Source organism: Convolutriloba macropyga, chromosome 10 (genome assembly GCF_964194025.1).
Source record: "Convolutriloba macropyga chromosome 10, txConMacr16.3, whole genome shotgun sequence".
Taxonomy (NCBI): Eukaryota; Metazoa; Xenacoelomorpha; order Acoela; family Convolutidae; genus Convolutriloba; species Convolutriloba macropyga.
In genome coordinates, this window is record NC_134477.1 from 53,965,653 (window position 1) to 53,988,639 (window position 22,987).

A 22,987-nucleotide genomic window follows, 5' to 3' on the forward strand; every position below is an offset into this window, starting at 1 on the left:
TTTACCAATTCGTTACATTTTTTTAAATTGAGTTTCATTGAATGTGACTGGTTGATTGAAAAGATTTCGAAAATGCTTATACTCTTCTCTTTTTCTCCACTTGTCTTTTACGACTGATTAAGTGCTATGGTAAGAAATTTGAAGGATTTTTTTGGTCGCAGACGTCTTGTATGAAATTTTGCCTAACTTTTTCTCGCTTTTCGAGTGATTTTTTATCTCATCGAATTTTGTTTTTACATGATCTAAAATGCCTTACCATTCACAAAGTTCAGCAGTTCAGATCAAATAGTGGCAATTTACTACTAGAAGTCAATTGAAAAGTATGTCATAATTGGTTCATATTCTCGTCTGATGAAGTCTCGAAGACTTCTGCAACTAAAAAATTCCTTCAAATTTCTTACCACAGCACTTAATCAGTCGTAATAGAGAAAAACAATGGAGAAAAAGACGATAGTACAGGCATTTTTGAAATCTTAAAATGGCCTTAATAAGCTCTAATAACATAACATAACATCATTTGAAGTTGCTTTGTAAACATATTGCCCGGCTAACCCCACCCACCCTCACTTACATGGAAACAGGCTACAATAGAATCGATTCCCCATGACCCCCCACCGCACACTACCGGTCCTCATTGTCGATTAGCCAACTCCCACAAAATACTGTCCTCGTTGTAGTATATTTGCAATAATGGGGGGGGGGGGGGAGCTATTCGTTATATACCCAATCAGCTTGAAGGAAGGAATGGCAGAGAAGCCAATTACAACCTGCTTATTTTTGTTGATTTAGTTCATGATCCAAGCCAATGCCTACATCAAACAGTTAGAATCAGAGAGACGTCTCTTACAAGCCCAAGTGAAGAGACTTATCCAAGAGAACTCCTGGCTCAGGGAAGAGTTGAACGCAGCCCACCAGAAATCACAAGAGAATGACCAGGCAATCGCAGCTTTAGAAGTTGAGAAAAAACACCTCGAGTTTTTGAACTCACTCAAAAAATTTGAAACTCAAGATGCGACGGATGAATCGATTAAAAATGTAAGTTTATCCCGCCCCAACATTCTTTCGAACCCTAAATTTGCTTTGAACGATCTTAAGACCATACTTGGTCTTGAGTGTGTTGAATTAGCTTTCCTTGTTTTCGCATAACGAATTTTTTCTGAGTTCTCTACCATCGTATCTTGATACAGTACAAATTATGTTCGGTAAATTTTTCAATTTTCTCTTAACTATCGGAAGCCTTAACTTATTGCTTTTGGGTTTTTCCCATTATTCGCCCCCTTTATGGTATGTTGAGGGGGTCTATACGTTATATGACCACTGAGGGGGTATATCAGTTGGAATATATCAGTTTCTTTTCGGTTACTTCTCTGGTTTCCAGCTGAAAAACTAAACTTCTAAATTGCGTTCGCTAAATATAAAGGGCGACAAAGCACCAACTGTTAAAAACACCCAGCTCCTCAAGCCAGCTTCGAACCCTCCATTTGAGCCTGAAGATGACATGGAGGTCATGAAATCAACAAGAGGCATTCGAGGACCGCTCAGCATGGAATCTGAAAGTCTGGCTAAAGGTTCTTCGAAGCTGGGTTCTAAGGCCACTTCAGAGAAAAATGAGTCCGGATCTGGAACAACGAAGGGACTTTCCGGCACCGGTGGAAGTGGTGCAAAGTCAGCAACTGGATCTCTGGGCGCGCAAATAGAAGAAGGGTCTGAGGATTTCGAAAGTGGTTCAGGCGAGGTTTCGGGACCCGTTGGGCAGAAATCTCAATTATCTGCTGAAAGCAACAAGAATGGTTCCAGTTCTGGTATGAACTCAGATGATGGATCTAAAAGTTTTGGAGGTAGTTCCACAAAAGAACAATCTGGGTTTGGTGGCTCCTTAAATGAGAACTCAGAAAATGGTGGACCAAGCCACAACGAAACTGGTCTCACGGGAGGCTCAACTGCGAAAGGGCAGTCTGGGTTTGAAAATTCTACGAAATCGAAATCCGGATTTGATTCCAAGACAGGTCAGTCCACAAAAGATCAATCAGGGATCAACATCGAGGAAACTTCGAAAGGTCCGTCAAATTTCAATGGTGCATCAACTGCAGGTAACACAGGGTTAAGTAAAAGTAAAGGCGGTTCAGCAAAAACGGGGATTTCTGGTTTGGATGACGTTGGCGAGGGTTCTGAAAACGAAGGCGAACCAGGAACTGAAAATGAAGACCAGTCCCAGGAGAACCCTGAAGATAATGAAGATTATGCCGAGGAAAGTTATGAAGGCCAGGGTCTATCGGAGGGCGAAGCGACCAAAACAGACTCGACCGGTTCCTCAACGTCTAAAGAAAAAGATTCAACTAGTTTCTCTTAGTCGCATTTTTAGTCTAATAATAGTTTCCTCTATTGTGTATGAAAAGAAACTAAGTCTACCAAAGATTGAAATAACGAGAAAATATTTTGTTTAGAAAATCTAGTTTTGCATGAATAAACTTCATAAACAAAAGTGGCTATACCTATAACAATTGAAATGTTCTGCTGCTCTGTTCTGTATATCGCGGATTATTAGATTATTATTAGGTGAACATGAGCTTATTCCTGAAAACGCATTTTCGACTGAATTGAGTGCGTGACATCATTTTTCACTTAGTGGAGCGGGTTTTTTGTTCATTTGAAATGACTTCCTAACTCTGAAATTGACTTTTCCTTAATTCAATTTAAAGGGAAAAGGTTAAGTGAGTGTTTTCCACTCCATTTGAAGGTTATTTGAGAGCAGCTATGTTGGTATTTTTTTCTAAGGTATGTGTTTCTAACAACTTAACCCAAAAATAAACAGAATTTTAGTTAGTTTTGATATTTCTAATAGCGTGATCTGTTACTTAGGTGCTCTACTTTTTTATTTGCCTTACCTTTCGATCGCGTTTTTCGTCAACATAAGTCACCACGTCCACGTTTGACTCCGAACTTAAGTACAATTTTGGGATCTAACTGAAACTTCACATAACTGATAACTCTTTTTACACTTAGAGGCAAATTCTGTCAGTTTTTGTCTGAAATTCTTTTCCTTACTTGTCACTCTAATTGAGGGTTATTTGAGAGCAGCTAATAGTGGCAGCAATACGTTATAAAGAATCCTACTCAAAATATAATATCTCAGCATATAAAAGGAAAATTTTTTTGGCCTCAGCATATAAAAAGAATTTTTAAGGATCTTAAGAAACTTCACACCATTTAGAACACATTTTACACGTGAGACCAAATTCTGCCAATTTTTGTCTCTTTTCTTTCTTGTTTTAGTCTGGATTTTTGTCAATTATGTAACCTTATGTCAATTATGTCAATTATGTGGCTATTTGCCGGCTTTGTTCAAATTTGAAGTTGTATTTGAGTTTTTTAGTTTAAAAGGCTGATGTAGTACTTATGTAGTTCTTTCAGCTACGCTATTGGGCAGAGTTTAGCAAGAACGATAGTTGTTTTATTGACAATAACGCAACAAACTTGAGCAATTTAATTTAATTTTGATTTTTAGTTTATCTACTCTGCCTGTTAAATGACAAGCAAAGTTTGCTATTCTGCAGTTGGTTTTCTATTGTTTGCCACGAGATAGGTTTTGTGCGTCCTAAGAAGTTTGGCCTGAGCGTCCTAAGAAGGTTTTCTGTTCTATAAATATTTCAATATGAAATGTTAGTTTTCAATTCTTCAACAAGAAAATCTACAATTCAGGTTTTGACTTTTTCCATTTTTGTAAAAAGAAATTGTTTCTGCTTAGGTTGGCTCCTAAGCAGCAAACGCAGCTTTAGTAATTTACTGTTGTTTCTGTTCGTCTAAAAAGTCGACAAAGTTGAACAAAATTGAGTCAAAAGAGTTTTCTAGTATTCTTTTCTCATTAATTAAATTTTTTAAAGTGGTAACCTTAGAAACGTTTGGGTGAGTTAGTGTTAACTTAGAAAATATCCCTAACTTGTGCATTGAGTTGGGAGCATTGGTCTGAAATCGTATTTTCAAGATGCAGATTTTGGCAAAAGTTGATTGTTCTCTTTGGGCTGGAACATGTTTTTGTAAGAATCGTGTTCGGTATTTATCAATCAAAATTTAATTGCAAAGACTTTATAATTGTTAACTAAATTTAGATGTTTAAGCTTTCTAAAGAGACTCTAGTTATCAGTTTCTGAGTAATAAAATGTGCAAATGTGATGAGCAGATCTGCAGTACTCGGGTTTTTGCTGTCGTATTTTCATGACCCAATATATTTTATCATTACGTCGCCAATCCTACATTTTGAGCAAGCAAATTTGCTTGCTGAAGTCAGCGTTGTGCGCGCTCCCATGTTTTAAGATAGAAAGGGATTTATAGGTATTTGCGGCCAGCAGTATCAATAAGGGAAACTAATTCAAATTCGCCCAAATTTGCAAGAATTCGCCAGAAATGTCCGAGATTCCGGAATTACATGGCGCGTGAGAAAAGCAAACAGATCTTGCCACTATTATCCGCAAAATTACGTCCCTAATATCCGCTCTAAGGTAAATACTTTCCGAGGTTTAATCGTCACTGATTTCCGCAGTTTTTGATGTCTTTTTCACTATTGTCCGGATCACTATTGTCCGCAACTTTATGTCACTATTATTATTATTGCGTTTTTATCCGCAACTTTAAAGTCACTATCATGCGCGGCTTATAATTATGAATTAGCTCAATTGTTTTGATTGCTTTAAATTTTGTTTCAGAAAGAAGGCACTGTGGGATCTTTATTAAACTAATCAAATGACCAGTTTCATCTATGAAGTGAAACAGTACTGAGGGATTTTTATCAAAATAATCACCAGGATGAAACAACTTAGTGATTCCTATTAAAATAATCTGACGCTTATTTTAGTAAACTCTAGTTTTGCTTCAGTTAGTGTTTGACGCCATTAAACTGATTGCCGCTGAGTCCAACTCACTGTCAGATCATCTAAAATAAATAGCGGTGAAATAAAGTGAAACAGTACTGAGGGATTGTTTTCGAAATATTCACCACGATGAAACAGCACTGACTGATTCCTATTATAATCTGACGCGTATTATAGTAAGGTTAAGTTTTGCTTCAGTTAGTGTTTGATGCCATTAAAATGATTGCCACTTTTTTCAATTCACTGTCAGATGATCTGAAATAAATAGCTGTGTTAATTGCAGCTTATTTTTTTACGCCTTGATCTAAATTGTGGAAAAAGCTGACAAGTCTGTCATTAATTTTGTGATTTATAAATTAAGCGCAGCGCAATTAATTTATAATTTAGAGCGCAGCATATATTTGAAATGGAATAGTTAATTATGCTCAAATTTGTGTTCGTGTTCGTAATTATGCTCACTCGTGTTCGTAAACGCGGACTGAACTGAATTTGTAGGATTGGCGACGTAATGATACCAAATTTTGTTAGTTTACTTGACTTCTGAGCCTATGAATTAGAAGCTTGCGACGGAGATGCCTTTTATTTGAAAGATTGGCGACAAGGAAATTGAAGTTGTAATCAGGTGCTTATACATGCTTGTAGTAAAACTAAAATTAACAGAAAATTTTTGAAGTTATACTGAAATACACTCTTTCAATATTTATTTGAAGTTGACGTTTCCTTCCTAAAAATGATCAAGTTCATTCGTCCTTCATTCACTTCCATACTTTAATATGGTGGAAACACTACTGTGTTTTGCTTTCCGTTGAATGCTGTCATTTTCAAATCTATTGTTTTTGCAGTTTTTCAGTTACACATCAAATAAGCATTGGCCATCGGAGATGTGAATTTTTTTTGCATCAGTTAATTTCTGTTAGTGTTAGAGTGTAATCGAATGGTTTAAATAGCAACTAGCTGCTGAAAAACTATCGATGTTGGAGCTTTTTTGATGTCTCACAGAATAGAAAAGCTCTAGTTATTGAATAAAATATTCGTGAATGAAGAAGATGAAATCTGCATAATGATTATAAGAGGAGTTCTTATTGAGACGGTGGGATAACTCCTGCAGTATTCTGCTGCTGTCGTAAAGTCAAAGGCTGGCATGCTAATTTTTCAATTCGAGAGTTTAATGCTCTCCGGTTGGCTCATAACCGTCTGCTTCTTAATATAAGTGTTATAAAAAATGCGGCAAAAGGTTTCCCTTTTCATACTAAATCTTACTAGTAGTCGATAAATAGCTCTAATGGCACCTCATCAACAGCCTACTTGCCCCGACCTGTAGAGGCAAGCTAAAATTAAATTGTACCGCTGCCTTCGAAAGCAATTCGTCCGACTTAAATCCATTTAGGTTGTTAAGGACCGCAAAACAAAGTGGAGCGAAGTCCTCATTGGCGACATGATGGCGTTGTTCAAATGGAAATTATATATTGTACATTTTAAGAGCTAGGAGGTTCACATTTTTGTGGTAACAAAAATTAGGGATTATCGTACTCGTATGGGAGAAAAAGGCGAAAAAAAACCATTTGTCATATCAGATTAGTTAGATTCATCTTTTACGATGAAGCCAGCTAATCACATTAGCAACTAATTCGTATCATTCTGCACCCCAAAACTTCTCCGTCTTTTGAAAAAAAAAACAGTGAAAAAATTAAAGAAACAGTGAAAACATTAATCTTAAAGCCATCATGTGAAACTTTGATCAATTAATAGGCTGGGGGAATGGAAACCACATGACTGTTGCAAATTTCTCCCAACTGCTCTTGCGATCTTCGAATTTCCAATCAAACTCGTTATTGGTCATTTTCAAATATTTCAAAACCCAATAATAGGGAGGGGAGCCAATTTTTTTTTCAGTTTGGGCTTTCAAAAGAACACTAATTTTGATTTTTGTAACTTCTTTGAAAAACCTTTTAATAAGTTCTGGCTTTTATTAAAATGCAATTGTTTTCACAGATTTAAGTTTTTAACGAGCAATTTTCTGATTGGGTCTGCAGTGCCATAATATCTGATGTGCTCACTGTTCAAGATGCAATTTTAACTGTTTCTGATTTGTATAACAAATAGAAAATTTTTTTTAATTGCTCTCAAACGAAGATTGTAGCGCCCAGTGGGCATTAAGTGCTCTTAGAGCCTTTCAGCTCTGTTTCAGCTCAAACTGTTTTGGATACTTATACTTATGGTGTGAAGGGCGGTTCTTAGAGGTTGAAGGCACCCCCACTGTTGACACCCCCCCCTATTGCGCCCAACCCCCCCCCCCCAACCGGGCTGTTGCCCCCCCCCACCCCAGTGTTGCCCCACCCCCAATCAGCCCCCGGTGCACCCCACCCAACCCTCCGCCCCCCCCCCCCCCCCCTCTCTCTCTCTCTCCCATTGCTAGCTACTGACGAACAGCCGCTTGCTATAAACGCAATTTTATACTGTTTTGCAATTTTTTCTAGGTTTTTGAAAAATTTCGACATTGTTTTATCAGCCCTAGCTGTCAAGGAACCTCCTCTAGAGTATGATAATAGGTTACTGCATTGTTTCTAGTGGTATTGGAAGGGTTTCAACATTTTAACATACGAATTTTAGCAATTTTTTGACAAAACGTGCAATTTTTTAAAATTTTTTGACATTTTCTTCCTTATCCAGGTCTTTCCAGACTCAGGGGCTAGAGAACATCCTATGGGGTTTGATAATAACTTACTGACAAATTTTTAACGGTCATGGAATAGTTTTTCAACTTTTTAATGCCACAAATTTTAGCAATTTTTTGATAAAACTTGCTTTTTTTCAAGTTTTTTTGTAATTTTTTGTCGGTTTTTAGATTTTTTCAGCCTTAAGAGCCGCGGAACCTCTAGGGTTTGAAGATAGGTTACTGAATAGTTTCCAGATTAAACGGAATGACTTTTTTAACATCACAAATTTTAGCATATTTTTGATATTTTTGCCATTTTTTCCAATTTTTTTAAACATTTATAGTCATTATTCAGATTTTTCGAGCTTCAAAGGTCAAAAAAGCCTCCATTGGGGTTTGATAATAAGTTGTTAGAAAATTTTTGTTGGTCATGGATTAATTTTCAACTTTTTAATATCACATTTTTTAGCAATTTTTTTTTATAAAACTTGAAATTTTGAAGTTTTTGAAATTTTTTTCTAGGTTGCTCTAGTCTCAAGAACCTCGGAACTTCCGCTAGGGTTTGATTATATGTTACTGCATAGTTGGTAGACATAATGGAATGTTCGTCAAGATTTTAATATCACGAATTTAAGCAATTTTTAAACATATTTGCAGTTTTTTCATGTTTTTGATTTTTTTCCGGCAAAAGAAGCCCTAGTGCCTCCTCCAAGAATTGATAATAAGCTGCTGAATAGTTTCGAGAGTTAATGGGTTTATGATCAACCTTTTTTATGACTCCAGTTTTAGTAATATTTGGATAAAAATTAAACTTTTCAAATTTTTATGTTCCAAGCGTATGGATCTTTGAGCCAGTGAAACTATTTCAGGCTTGAAACAGGGATACTGGATAATCTCTTGAGACAAGGAAATGGTTCTTACGATATTATTGTCTTGAATTTTAGCAAGATTTTGTTAAAGTTTGCAATTTTTTTGATATTTTTTCAATATTTTTTGTCCTTTTCTGAGTTTAACGACCATTACTGGCCAACGAAACTTTTCAAGTCTCGGAGATGGGTTACTTGACAGAACTTTTGAGACAAAAATGGTTTTAATTTTTTTTATTGCGAAGTTGAAAACTTTTTAAATTTTGCCCTCAGTTTTCTATATGATTTGTTTATTAACAAGGTTAGAAAACTAGAAGTTGCAGTGTCGAATCCAATCATGGAATATAGTCCTGTCTCCTTCTCTCTCTTTCGGTTGGGGTTTCTTTCCTTCTCTTTCTCGTTCACGTTTTATCTCCCTCTTTCACTCTCTCTTTTTGTTGATTCCGCACTTCAGCTGCTGTTATGTGGCGTAATGTCACCATCTCTGTTCGTCATTATCAATGAGTTATAGTTGAAATATTTTTTATCATAAATGATCTAACAGGCACTTTTAGGAAACCGTTGTTAATTGCTGTCAAAAGCAATGTGTAGAAAATATATTAATCCTGTTTGTCTTTATGCAATTTTTCGCTTGGCCGATTTTTTTTTATCCTACTCATTTGACTTTCGTGTTCAGAAACGGGATAAAGAGGTAGCGCCGTGAGGTCACTAATTCGTGGCTAGCTGTTGACAAAGCCAACCGCTCGCCGGTCGCTTGAGAGCAATTCGCTCGACGTTAGTCGGTTATGTTTGAGTTTTGTTGCGACAATTTTTGTTTTTTTTACGTCAAATAGTTACCATTGTCTTATCTTGTCTCTCTACCATTTGGCGTTTTTTAGTTCATTGTTCAACGTTTGACCGTTTTAAAAGAATAAAATTGTAAAGCAAACTGCATTTTTGAAATTTCATTTAAATTTTTAATTTTTGGTATTTTTAGCTAAATTGGCTCCAAATACACGTAATGTCCAAATACACGTAATGTCCAAATACACGTAGCGCTGTCAAATTTTTTAGCAACCCGTTCTTGATTTAACCAACTGTTTATTTGCTCTTGCCACTTCATGCTCATTGTTTTTTTGAAAATCTGTTATGTTTATATTTTTTGCGAGGTAGGTTTTTCCTCTGTCAATTTTCCAGTTTTTCTTTACCCATCAATTTTTTGTTTTGATCCCTTATTTTCTAGCTCTCAAAAATTTGATTCATTTAATTTTTTTTGAAAGTAAATATTGACGAAAAATTGAAAAGAGGGCAAAAATAACTTAATTTCAAACTTGAAAACACTTTGACTAGAAGCTGTGGAAACTCGCTGTAAGTTGTGTTGAAAATATTTTTAAGCAAAATGAGAAAATTTATAATACCTGTTTGTAGGTGGTAATAGTTTATCATGCATCTGCTAGTTTGAAAATGATGTTCTCTGGAACACCAAAGCTTAGCGTAGCTCTAAAGAGTCTAATCAAAAGCGTGAATATAAGAAAGAGTACGTAGGGTTTTTGAAAGAAAGTGGATCAGAAATATGGACACGTTTTTATAAATCTTTATTCCTCTAATTTTGAAAATTCTGATCTATTTCTCTCCTATATTTTAGAATTGCCTTGATTTAACGAGGGTTTCAGATGGAATGTAGTTTTCACAGAAAAACCATAATAGAGTCAATTATTCAATTGGCTGAGTTTATTTTAAAAATTACATTTGCTGCTTTTATTGGATATTCAAAAATTTTTTATTTTTCATTCACATGAAGAATGAAGGAGCCCGTGGTAAGCGCGATTCAAGAAAATGAAAAGAAAATAAATGTGCACAATTTTTTAAAACAAAAATATCAACGGAAATCCCCTTTGCTCTTTTTTCAGTTCTCCGACTTGTCACGTTAACCTTCAAACTGATCTCCTATTATACGAGGCATTTTAATCAGTTGAGAAATAAAGATTTTCACGATGTAGAAATTTCTTAAAGGATACGTAATGTTTTATGTCACTAAATTTTTCAAAATAAAAAGTTTGAAAGATCATGATGTTCTTCTGTTCAATTATCTTTGATAAGTTTCTGGTTTGTTTTTTTTTCAATGCTTCTTTTTTTGTGTGTTGAAAATATGGAAATACTGAAATCTATAAATCGCTCTATCGTTTTATTCCATCGCACAACTGTTTTTTGAAAAATTACTAAGGGATTGTTACACTACAGAAAACCTCACAGTACTTTTTTGGATAAAGTTTTTTTAAAGGGTTTTCCCCGCATTTATTGTCTTTTTGCTCTGATTGGAGAGTTCAAAAAATTAATTAATTTTGAGCTTTTTTGCGGCCAGATCCAGTTTTTTGGCCAGAGGTCAGTTGTTTTTACCACCAAGTAAAGGGAGAAACATTACGCTGGCCGGGCTTAGTTTTATCAATTTTAACACCCAGAAATATTTAGCAGCAAAAGACAAGCGTTCTTGTCAGGTTTGTTTTGAAAAAAAAATAAAACGAAGCTATGCTAAGCTAGGGAATATCTAACATATGTCGATCTAACATAGCATAACATATTTGCATCTGACAATTAGCTTTCGTTGTAGTCTAGTTAATAACTTTGCTATGGCTCTAATTTCAGAGTGGATCACCTGAGAATGCCAAGGGCGCCAAAGACGAACTTGGTTTGGACATCGGAGATCTGGACGACGCCAGAGATTCATCAACAGGTAAAAAAAAAGTTTTGAATTTTTTTTCATGACCTCATGAATGCTTTTGTTACCGTAAATTTGTGTGAACGATTTAATGACAGATGCAACAAGTGTAAATTATCTTTGACTTCGAGAAATAAAATCCAGGTGAATGCTGATTTTTGCATAGAATAATGAATTTAATTCTCGGATGAGCTGTTCTCTGATTTAAAAAATGGCGGCTGGTTTTTGTGGTCATGTTTATAACCAAATAAGTAGTTCTGACAAAGCCAAATTGTTGTGCAGGTTACAATATGGTATTACATGCATTAGTATTGCTTGTATGGGTACGAGTTACAAGCAATACTAATGCAAATGAAATCGAGAGTCAGAATTCTAATGTTGGTTTTCAACTGCAGTACGGGTCTAAATTGTATGCCTTTTTATCACCATATCACCGAGAATAAATGTTGAGGTAAAAAACTAATAACTCAAAAATATTATTGAAATAAAAAGAACAGATATGGGCTAACGTTTCAAAACGTTACAAAAAATATCTCTTTTGAGGCGTTTCTTAGTCCACGAGAGAAACTTCGTGTACCAGCAAATAGTTGCTCGTTTTGATATGAGCCGCTATCCCCTAAAGTAAACGAATTGTTAAAAATTATAGATACTTTTTTACAAGAAACTTTGTGTCAATTTGAGGCTTTTTTAATTGCTTGCAAACAAAGTTTGTAGCTATTATAGTCCTGTGGTCTTTTTATGCACTTTATCGCTTGACCGATTTTTCGTCTGCTCTCAGAGCAGCGCTGTGAGAGCCTTTCGCCTTACTAGTCTCTAAGTATGCGATTCACCGAAACTGTCGAGGAGACATTAATGGTATGATGGTGATTCTTAATCTTGAAAGTTTAACCTGCCTCAGTCACTCTCACTCCCCCGCGCCAACACATCCGTTCACCTGCCGATTTGAGCCCTTATGTCAACCAGCCCTCCCACCGCCATCTCTTGACTCCTATTCCGTTCACCCCCCCCCCCCCCCCCTCCCCCCTCCAGCGTCCCAATGCTTGCATCGCTAAGCCGCAGCTGGCCACTACCGATGCCAACCGCTCGCAGCTCGTTTAAGAGCAATTCGAGAGGTTAGGTTACTTTTCTTGGGGAATAACAACACTACATCCTCTCCTACCACTGAAGCCGGCTACAACAATAGAACCCCCGGTGATTGTCGGACGGAGAGTAATTGGTCCAACATTGGTTGATTGTATTTAATTTTGGTTCAATTTTGGCCATAATTTACTACGTTCGAAATTTTGTTTTAACTGATCCCCTGTTCTTACATTTGAGGTTGCTGTGTTCACTTAGTTTGTATGGTGGTTATTAAATCAGCGTAAGTAGCTTGGCCTTGCTATCGGAGTTCCCCTTTTTGTTAAAACCAATTTTTTTAGTTTTTCGGAAACAGTCTTTTTAATTATGGTATCTTCAACTCAGAGGGATGAAGTCAAGAGGAGTTGGATAAACGGATAGACGGAACGGGTGTCTTAATAAAAAAGCAGAGTCCGTCAATGTTTTGGCTCGCCTTCGATGTTACGCATTGTTCTTTTGACTGGCTCATTTCATCTCTTCTCCATTTTACGTATTCTTGTTGTCAGTGTTTGGTTTTCTGTTTTGTCAAGTTGACGTTTTGTCTGAATCAGAATTTTTTCAATATATTTTGCTGTGGAGTTTTACTAAGATTATTTGATTACTTGTTGTTTTTTAAAGCTGATCAAGATGGGTTTTTATGATGAAAAGAAGAAGTAAGCGATCTTTTCGATGCCTCGTTTTGTATGCAGAAACATCTCAGTTGTATGGATGTAAAAGATGTTTTCTGTTCTAAACGTACAGACAATTCTTGAAATAGGAAATAGCCCTGCAGGCATGTCTAGCAGTTTTTAAAATTTTCAAAATTGGGTGCTTCCGCTTTTGTCGGTAATAGCTCATAGCTCTTTTCAGTTTGGATTTTCCGGCAACATTTGCAGACATTTCAATTTTTCGTAGTTGTTCACTGCCGCTGAGATCCCTCTTTTTTTATAATTGCTTAGATTCCTTCAAAAGCATTCCATTTTTTTCTCTGCAGTAGCACCACCTGGAAATCAAACTTACCAAAGAAAAGAAAGAAAAGAAAGAATTTATTTATCAGAATCTCAGTAAATACGTAAAATTAACACAGCACAAGTTAATGAGACTCGGAAAGGATAGGTAACGGGATCATTCGATCCGCCTTGTCCTACCCGTGGCTATTCACGAAATATTAAAAACGAAAACACAAAAAAAACTCAAAAATTAAAAATATTTTAATTTCCAAAAATCTGCAAATTAAATGTTGTCTATCTTTCCAGGTAAGCTTTTTGATACCATAGACTCAAGAGGCATTGACTACTTATCCATTCTAAAGTATGAAGAGCGAGGGAGAAAATTTTTCTTTTTTAAATTATTAAGATTAAAATTTTTTTAAGTCTTTAGAAATTTTTAATTTTTACAAAAATAACAAAAAATGCATTATCTCGGATCCTAGAAGAGCTAGAGGGGTCAAACTTTTCACCCAGAATCAGGGCAAAAATAGATGTCCTGTAGCATGCAGCCAAGCGGGTTGAGATATTGGGTTCCTAAAAATTAAAAATATGTTTCACCAAATCCTGGTTTTGTAAAAGGTACGTTTTTTTGATTTCATAATAAATTTTTTAAATTTCTTTTGCATTACACTTACTAATATTTTCTGGCAACAAATTGTTGGTTTGCAGAAGATTGAAGAGTTTCGAGGCCCTGTATTTTATAAAAATCCTCTCTATTTTGGTCCTAGCAATGGGTTCAGATAAAACCTGATTTGATGAAGACCTGGTGCATCTTTTGATTTCTTTCATTTTGAATAAATTGCTGGAAAATATTTGTTGAAGCAATCCAGCAACTGATCGTAATACGAATTTAAGCAATTCGTATACATGTAACTCAAATACTTAAAATTTCATTTGAAAAGAAGATATCATTGCAATGATCCCGTCTGTTACGAAATTAGACAAATTTTAGAATCCTTTTCTGCAGCGGGAAAATAGGATTTAGCCTACTGTAGCTACAACAACCATATACAAGTATACCATATTGTATAATGGGTGCAACATTGCTACGATAATAGTTTATTAATTGAAACCGGGGCACGTAGTGCCTCAATTTCGAAATGATTCCACACTGCTTACCGAGTCTCTTTGTAACATAATCAACATGTGAATGGAACGAAAGTTTATTATCATTATGAATACCTAAATATTTACACACAGGCTTACAATTTATCACAGTTTGATTTAAGCTGAAAGCAGAGTTGGAAGCACTAGGTTTTAAATTCATTTGTACAGTTTTTGTTAAGTTAATTGCAAGCTTATTGGCATTTAGCCAAACATTGAGGTTACAGAGATCCTCTTTTATACCTTTCACGTCATTGTTTATTGCAGTTAGGTTGGTGTCATCAGCAAATAGTAAAACTTGTAGGGAATTACAGGAAAATGGCAAGTCATTTATGTATATCAGAAACAATAGTGGTCCAAGAATAGATCCTTGTGGAACACCGCAATTTATACTTTGCCAAGAAGAGGATATATTATTAACTTCTACCCTTTGGATCCGTTTCGAAAGGTAAGACTGTAACCATTTCAAGCATTGCCCTCTAAATCCATAGCTTTCTAGTTTATAAAGCAGGATGGAATGGTCTAGAGTATCAAAAGCTTTTCGTAGATCAAGGAAAGAGCTGATCATATTTTTATTCTTCACTCTCATATTTTCAACAAGGTCCACTAATACATCAATGGTACAATGCTTCGATCGAAAACCATATTGCTTGGGGTACAATAAAGAAAATTGCTCAAGATAGTCATACATTCTTACATACATTGCCCTCTCAAAAATTTAACTCCAAACTATAAGTAGTGATATTGGCCTGTAATTATTTTCACAAGTTTTATGTCCATTTTTATGAAGTGGAAGAACTTTCGCTTTACGCAGCTCTTCGGGGAATTCGCCGTTTTGAAATGAGAGATTTACCAAATTAGTCAGATAGGGAATCACCGCATCAGATGAGGCTTTTATAATTAAAATGCTGATATAGTCATCCCCTGAAGAAGATTTATTGTCCAAATTATCAATAATTGATTTGATTTCACTTTCACTTTTATCATTCAGAAACATTGACTTTTCAACTTTCAGTACCTTTGGCAGATTGGTGGGTTTAATTGTTTTGGTGACTTCTTGGGCAATTGTGGTGAAGTATTTATTGAAACTTTCGGCAATCTCAGGAGCCGAGTTTTCTATACAAGAGTCGAGGGCAGGCACGATCGAAGAACTGAGATGCTTGCCACTTATATCGTTTAAAAGCTTATACGTCTGTCTTGAGTCTCCAATACATGAATCAAACTTCCTCCAGTAAAATTGCTGTTTTGTCTTAACTAAATTGCTTTTAAATTGATTACTTAGATCCTTAAATTTCTTTAAAATCAAGGGGCCTTTATTTTGTTTCCAATTTTTGTGTGCCTTGTTTTTCCGAGATCTTAGATTTTTTAACTTGGTGTTAAACCATTTTGGTTGCGATGTTGTGGCTTTTGAACAGTTTATTTTGGGGGCTAATTCATGGGAACGGGTGTCTTAATAAAAAAGCAGAGTCCGTCAATGTTTTGGCTCGCTTTCGATGTTACGCATTGTTCTTTTGACTGGCTCATTTCATCTCTTCTCCATTTTACGTATTCTTGTTGTCAGTGTTTGGTTTTCTGTTTTGTCAAGTTGACGTTTTGTCTGAATCAGAATTTTTTCAATATATTTTGCTGTGGAGTTTTACTAAGATTATTTGATTACTTGTTGTGTTTTAAAGTGACCTGCTGATCAAGATGGGTTTTTATGATGAAAAGAAGAAGTAAGCGATCTTTTCGATGCCTCGTTTTGTATGCAGAAACATCTCAGTTGTATGGATGTAAAAGATGTTTTCTGTTCTAAACGTACAGACAATTCTTGAAATAGGAAATAGCCCTGCAGGCATGTCTAGCAGTTTTTAAAATTTTCAAAATTGGGTGCTTCCGCTTTTGTCGGTAATAGCTCATAGCTCTTTTCAGTTTGGATTTTCCGGCAACATTTGCAGACATTTCAATTTTTCGTAGTTGTTCACTGCCGCTGAGATCCCTCTTTTTTATAATTGCTTAGATTCCTTCAAAAGCATTCCATTTTTTTCTCTGCAGTAGCACCACCTGGAAATCAAACTTACCAAAGAAAAGAAAGAAAAGAAAGAATGAATTTATTTATCAGAATCTCAGTAAATACGTAAAATTAACACAGCACAAGTTAATGAGACTCGGAAAGGATAGGTAACGGGATCATTCGATCCGCCTTGTCCTACCCGTGGCTATTCACGAAATATTAAAAACGAAAACACAAAAAAAAACTCAAAAATTAAAAATATTTTAATTTCCAAAAATCTGCAAATTAAATGTTGTCTATCTTTCCAGGTAAGCTTTTTGATACCATAGACTCAAGAGGCATTGACTACTTATCCATTCTAAAGTATGAAGAGCGAGGGAGAAAATTTTTCTTTTTTAAATTATTAAGATTAAAATTTTTTTAAGTCTTTAGAAATTTTTAATTTTTACAAAAATAACAAAAAATGCATTATCTCGCATTCTAGAAGAGCTAGAGGGGTCAAACTTTTCACCCAGAATCAGGGCCTAAAATTGGATGTCCTGTAGCATGCAGCCAAGCGGGTTGAGATATTGGGTTCCTAAAAATTAAAAATATGTTTCATCAAATCCTGGTTTTGTAAAAGGTACGTTGTTTTGATTTCATAATAAATTTTTTAAATTTCTTTTGCATTACACTTACTAATATTTTCTGGCAACACATTGTTGGTTTGCAGCAGATTGAAGAGTTTCGAGGCCCTGTATTTTATAAAAACCTCTCTATTTTGGTCCTAGCAATGGGTTCAGATAAAACCTGATTTGATGAAGACCTGGTGCATCTTTTGATTTTTCATTTTGAATAAATTGCTGGGAAATATTTGTTGAAGCAATCCAGCAACTGATCGTAATACGAATTTAAGCAATTCATATACATGTAACTCAAATACTGTTAAAATTTCATTTGAAAAGAAGATATCATTGCAATGATCCCGTCTGTTACGAAAATAGACAAATTTTAGAATCCTTTTCTGCAGCGGGAAAATAGGATTTAGCCTACTGTAGCTACAACAACCATATACAAGTATACCATATTGTATAATGGGTGCAACATTGCTACGATAATAGTTTATTAATTGAAACCGGGGCACGTAGTGCCTCAATTTCGAAATGATTCCACACTGCTTACCGAGTCTCTTTGTAACATAATCAACATGTGAATGGAACGAAAGTTTATTATCATTATGAATACCTAAATATTTACACACAGGCTTACAATTTATCACAGTTTGATTTAAGCTGAAAGCAGAGTTGGAAGCACTAGGTTTTAAATTCATTTGTACAGTTTTTGTTAAGTTAATTGCAAGCTTATTGGCATTTAGCCAAACATTGAGGTTACAGAGATCCTCTTTTATACCTTTCACGTCATTGTTTATTGCAGTTAGGTTGGTGTCATCAGCAAATAGTAAAACTTGTAGGGAATTACAGGAAAATGGCAAGTCATTTATGTATATCAGAAACAATAGTGGTCCAAGAATAGATCCTTGTGGAACACCGCAATTTATACTTTGCCAAGAAGAGGATATATTATTAACTTCTACCCTTTGGATCCGATTCGAAAGGTAAGACTGTAACCATTTCAAGCATTGCCCTCTAAATCCATAGCTTTCTAGTTTATAAAGCAGGATGGAATGGTCTAGAGTATCAAAAGCTTTTCGTAGATCAAGGAAAAAGCTGATCATATTTTTATTCTTCACTCTCATATTTTCAACAAGGTCCACTAATACATCGATGGTACAATGCTTCTATCGAAAACCATATTGCTTGGGGTACAATAAAGAAAATTGCTCAAGATAGTCATACATTCTTACATACATTGCCCTCTCAAAAATTTAACTCCAAACTATAAGTAGTGATATTGGCCTGTAATTATTTTCACAAGTTTTAGGTCCATTTTTATGAAGTGGAAGAACTTTCGCTTTACGCAGCTCTTCGGGGAATTCGCCGTTTTGAAATGAGAGATTTACCAAATTAGTCAGATAGGGAATCACCGCATCAGATGAGGCTTTTATAATTAAGTTGCTGATATAGTCATCCCCTGAAGAAGATTTATTGTCCAAATTATCAATAATTGATTTGATTTCACTTTCACTTACATCATACAGAAACATTGACTTTTCAACTTTCAGTACCTTTGGCAGATTGGTGGGTTTAATTGTTTTGGTGACTTCTTGGGCAATTGTGGTGAAGTATTTATTGAAACTTTCGGCAATCTCAGGAGCCGAGTTTTCTATACAAGAGTCGAGGGCAGGCACGATCGAAGAACTGAGATGCTTGCCACTTATATCGTTTAAAAGCATATACGTCTGTCTGGAGTCTCCAATACATTAATCAAACTTCCTCCAGTAAAATTGCTGTTTTGTCTTAACTAAATTGCTTTTAAATTGATTACGTAGATCCTTAAATTTCTTTAAAATCAAGGGGCCTTTATTTTGTTTCCAATTTTTGTGTGCCTTGTTTTTCCGAGATCTTAGATTTTTTAACTTGGTGTTAAACCATTTTGGTTGCGATGTTGTGGCTTTTGAACAGTTTATTTTGGGGGCTACTTCATCAAGAACATTGGCAAATATATTGGCGAACAGATTAAAATCATCATTGACATTAGCAGTTTCATCAAAGCATTCTCCTAAGCGTTGCAGTAAACTGGATTTAAAGTCTGATACTGTTTTAGGGTTTTTCAGAACAGAAGTATCTCTAAAAGAAACAGGCCGTGGTGGTTTGGTTTCAGTTTTTATTCTCCATCTCAGAGAAACAGGAAAATGATCAGATAAATCTTCATATTTCAGTACTTCAGTCGTATCTACATCAATATTTTGGTACACAAATTGGTCTATACATGTAGAGGCAGAATGTGTCACTCGTGTAGGCTCTTTTGGACTCAAATAGTACCCGTTTGATTCGATAGCGTTCTGATAATTTTTTGTAATTAAGTTATCTTCCAAAACATTTATATTGAAATCGCCACAGATGGTCACTGGAGTTTGGCAGGTAGAATTTCGCTCCAGGAAACAATCAAATTTCTCTAGGAAATCTTTTTTATTGGTTCTTGGTTTATTATAAATAACCCCCACTTTAAAGTTATAACCATCTTTTGTTTTTTCCGAAAAAATAGCCTCCTAAAAGTTGAGGTCAAAAATTTTTATCAAGCTACAGTTGCTTTTAACTTGAATCATAACACCACCACCACGACCGGAATCTCGGTTTTTTACAAAGAATTGGTTGTAGCCATTGATCAAATATCCATTAAAATTATCGTTTTAACTTAGCCACGTTTCTGTTAAACATAAAACTTCTGGTGGAGACTCAAGACCAAGTACTAGTGCTTCCAACTTATCAAAGTGTGGCTTGATAGATCTTACATTTAAATGAAGAATTGAAATTGTATTTAAAGAACATTTTGTAGCACCATTTTCTTTTTCAAAATTATGATCCACTTTCTTTACTTGTTTCAGTAAAAACTCTAAACTCAGACGAATTAAAGCACCTTTGGACAGTATAAAAATCATAACCTAACTTTTGACCATCATCATATAAGGAATGAATCTTATACACTTTATTCTCAGCAGCATCGTTTTTAATATAATGAATAGTTCCTTCTCTAGACCACACTTTCTCAATTCTCCTGTCCTCCTTCATGAGATTGAAGAACTTTAATCTAGGTGCAGTCATGTCTTCGAAAATTCTTACATGTTTCAACTGATCAAAGTTTGCTGCGTTTTTCTTACTCTTCAATATATTGATTTTTGCTACCCGTCTGGTGAAACGAACAATCACATGACGAGGTCGTTGCCCATTGAAATTTTGGAGCCGGTGAGCTATTGAGATTTCATCCGATGTTATGCTCGACTCTAGAGCTGAAGCAAAATCGACAACTTTTTCAATCGTCCTATCGTAGTCCTCATCATTCTTCTTTGCTGGGTCATAACACTTCTTCGGGTAATCCAATTATGCGAACATTTTCGCGACGGTTGTAAGATTCAAGAATCTCGCTCTCACATTTGGCTTTTAGATTGCACCTTTCTTCAGCATAGTAAATCGATTCATTGACTTCCTTCTTTATCTCATCTTTTGCTTTCTTCAGCCTTTCATCTATCGCTGATTGGATGCTTTGTATTAACTGCTCTTCTATTATTTTCACAATACCCGGGATCGCTGATGCAACGGCTTCTTGAATTGTATTTTTTAGTTCATCATTGTTATCATTATCGTCAGTTGGACTGAAGGCACTTCGCAATCGCTTGTTGTCAGCTTTGGCAACTGGTGTTTGGTCATGGTATCTAAGTCCTGGCATGTGTTCTTTTTCATTTGACTCTGACATCTTCGTTCTCTGAAACTATTTAATAAGTTTATCACAACAATTAGGCTAATGATTACCTTAAATCACTACCAGAAACATTTAGGCGATGTTGACAAAATTTTACTAAGGATTTAATCTGCTGGCTAACGTTCACCTCAAAACCGAGCAAAATATGTCGCCAAAAACAGAAAGGATCTAACCAATATAAAGGTTGCACTTCAAGGAAACCATTTTTTTCCTGGTTACTTTAGTTTTTTGTGTGTTTTTATTGTCATTAATTTATTATTTCGATTGAGAGCGTTTATCGGTTTTTAAAATTTTTCGTTAGTCTACAATCTCTTCGATTAACAGGGGTTTAGTAAAAAAAATATTTAACTAATTTTGTTTAAATTCTTGGAAATTTTTGAATTCTAATCGAAGTGTTATACATATAATAACCACATAGAAGTAATTTTTTTCCAGTTTTGTTTTTTTTTGGACCAGAGAACTCTCATTGTTGTCTTCCGCCTTCTCTGAGAACTTTGGGCACGACAAAACATTTGTTCCTTTTTCATGCTCCAATGAAGAAAATCTTCCTCAAAAACAATTTCTATCATCTTAGAAACTTCATTTTTTACATTTTGTTAAAAGAAATTGTGAAAGAAAAACAGTATGAACTGACTGATTAAAGTCAATATTATATATGTCTCTAAATTTAAAACTATAATGTACTACTTCATTATCTTAGCCGAATATGTTCTCCTTTAAGAAGCGTTCTGGTCGTTTGAGTAATACTTGTGAAGCTTCAGTGTCATGAAATTGTCACTATGGAACCTGTTCTAGAATATAAACCCGTATACGATATAACTCTGACGTGATACAGATGCACAAGTCCTATCATAAGGCGTTGGAGGTGGGGGGGGGGGTTCATTCGTAATAGTAGGAACCATGTGTCCATGTTGTGTTCACAGAGATGCCCGGAGGGGACCAGGTGTCAAATGAAGCAGGCTACGGGGGATCGGATGTCCCATCCAAATTACGCACCCTACACAACCTCGTCATTCAGTATGCTGGCCAGAAAAGGTCAGAACAAAACGATCTTCAGAAGCTTTATTTGGTTCTTTGTTATCACACCCCCATAAAATTACAGCCACCATTGTGATATATTTGCGGTAATTGAGGATCTATATGTGGTTACTGAGTTTTTTTAGGGGAGGGGTTACAATAGAGAAGTCCCGCTTGTTTCAGTATAAGAGGAAACCCACCTTTTCCTGTAATAACAACTGATCAATTTGTGGAGCTATACAAATCAGACTCAAATTGCTTTTCAATCCGTTTTCATGTAACTACACAATCCGTTTTCAAACACCGTAAGCCAGTTAGCTGGTCATAATCAAGATTTTGGGCAAAATCAGACGCTGGTAATTTATCGTTCCATTTGATACCAGTTTTTCGTTTGATCAAAACCTTTTCTATTAATAGTCAACATTTATTAATTTCTATTTCCTAAAAGATTAGCCTCGTTTGTCTGTTATAAATGAGTTATTGGCTTCACTATGAAGAACGGCCTCGTTTTTTTTGCCCATTATAGTCTCAATGGACTAGTCAAAAGAGGCAATTGTCGGCAACTATTGATTTTTTGTGATAAGCTGTTGATTAGAAATGTTTATACAGGTACGAGGTTGCGATCCCGCTGTGCAAACAGGCTCTGGAAGATCTGGAGGCTAACTTGGGTCACAACCATCCTGACGTGGCCACCATGCTCAACATACTTGCCCTAGTCTACAGGTCTGTTATACTGAAGGGTTAATGCTGAAAGACGGACTCTAACTTTGAAATTTGTTCAGGATTTCTATAAGGTTTATTTGTTCTGCGTGCAGTGTTCGAAAAAACAATAATTTTTATCAGTGAAAGTTATTCTGAAGTGTTATACCCCAAACTTTCTTTATCAATGGCATAATTGGATTTATGGAGCTTTTGTTGGTTGATCTCATGTGTAGATATGTCTGCTTTAACTACCAAAAAATCTAGTTTTAAACGATAAAGATTTACTGCTCAAATTTTTTGATTTGTCATTTTCGGTCATTTTTTGGGACACAAATTATGTTTGTGGAAAAGCATTGGCTAATACCATGCTGTTTGTTTTCAACTTTCCAGAGATCAAGGAAAATTCCGAGAAGCGAGTCAGTTACTACAAGATGCACTGGCTATTAGAGAGACGACAATGGGTAGAGATCACCCATCTGTAGCAGCCACTCTCAACAACCTCGCAGTACTCTTCGGCCGAAGGGGAAGGTTAATTGACACTCTTTCGTGAAACGCGCCTTAAAACGAGGAAAATTTAATTAATCGATTTAGAGGCAATTGAGCAATTCCAAACGAGCAATTTGAAAATGCTGAAATGAGAAATAAACTG

The 22,987-nt window shown here is 35.5% G+C and overlaps 2 protein-coding genes across 2 annotated transcripts in view; both read left to right on the top strand.

Moving 5' to 3' along the window:
- The first annotated feature begins 862 nt into the window (after positions 1-862).
- LOC142348202 (uncharacterized) lies at positions 863-22,866 on the top strand. Its single transcript, XM_075399464.1, has 5 exons — positions 863-1,035; positions 11,010-11,097; positions 21,543-21,654; positions 22,246-22,359; positions 22,729-22,866. Exons 1-4 carry the CDS (start codon positions 1,010-1,012, stop codon positions 22,350-22,352), a joined length of 333 nt encoding a protein of 110 aa, XP_075255579.1. The 5' UTR covers positions 863-1,009; the 3' UTR covers positions 22,353-22,359; positions 22,729-22,866.
- LOC142348076 (uncharacterized) overlaps positions 22,796-22,987 on the top strand; it is a 51,754-nt gene continuing 51,562 nt past the window's right edge. Inside the window, exon 1 of the mRNA XM_075399241.1 lies at positions 22,796-22,866. Within this exon, the coding sequence (XP_075255356.1) occupies positions 22,796-22,866 (71 nt within the window). The remainder of the gene's footprint in view (positions 22,867-22,987) is intronic.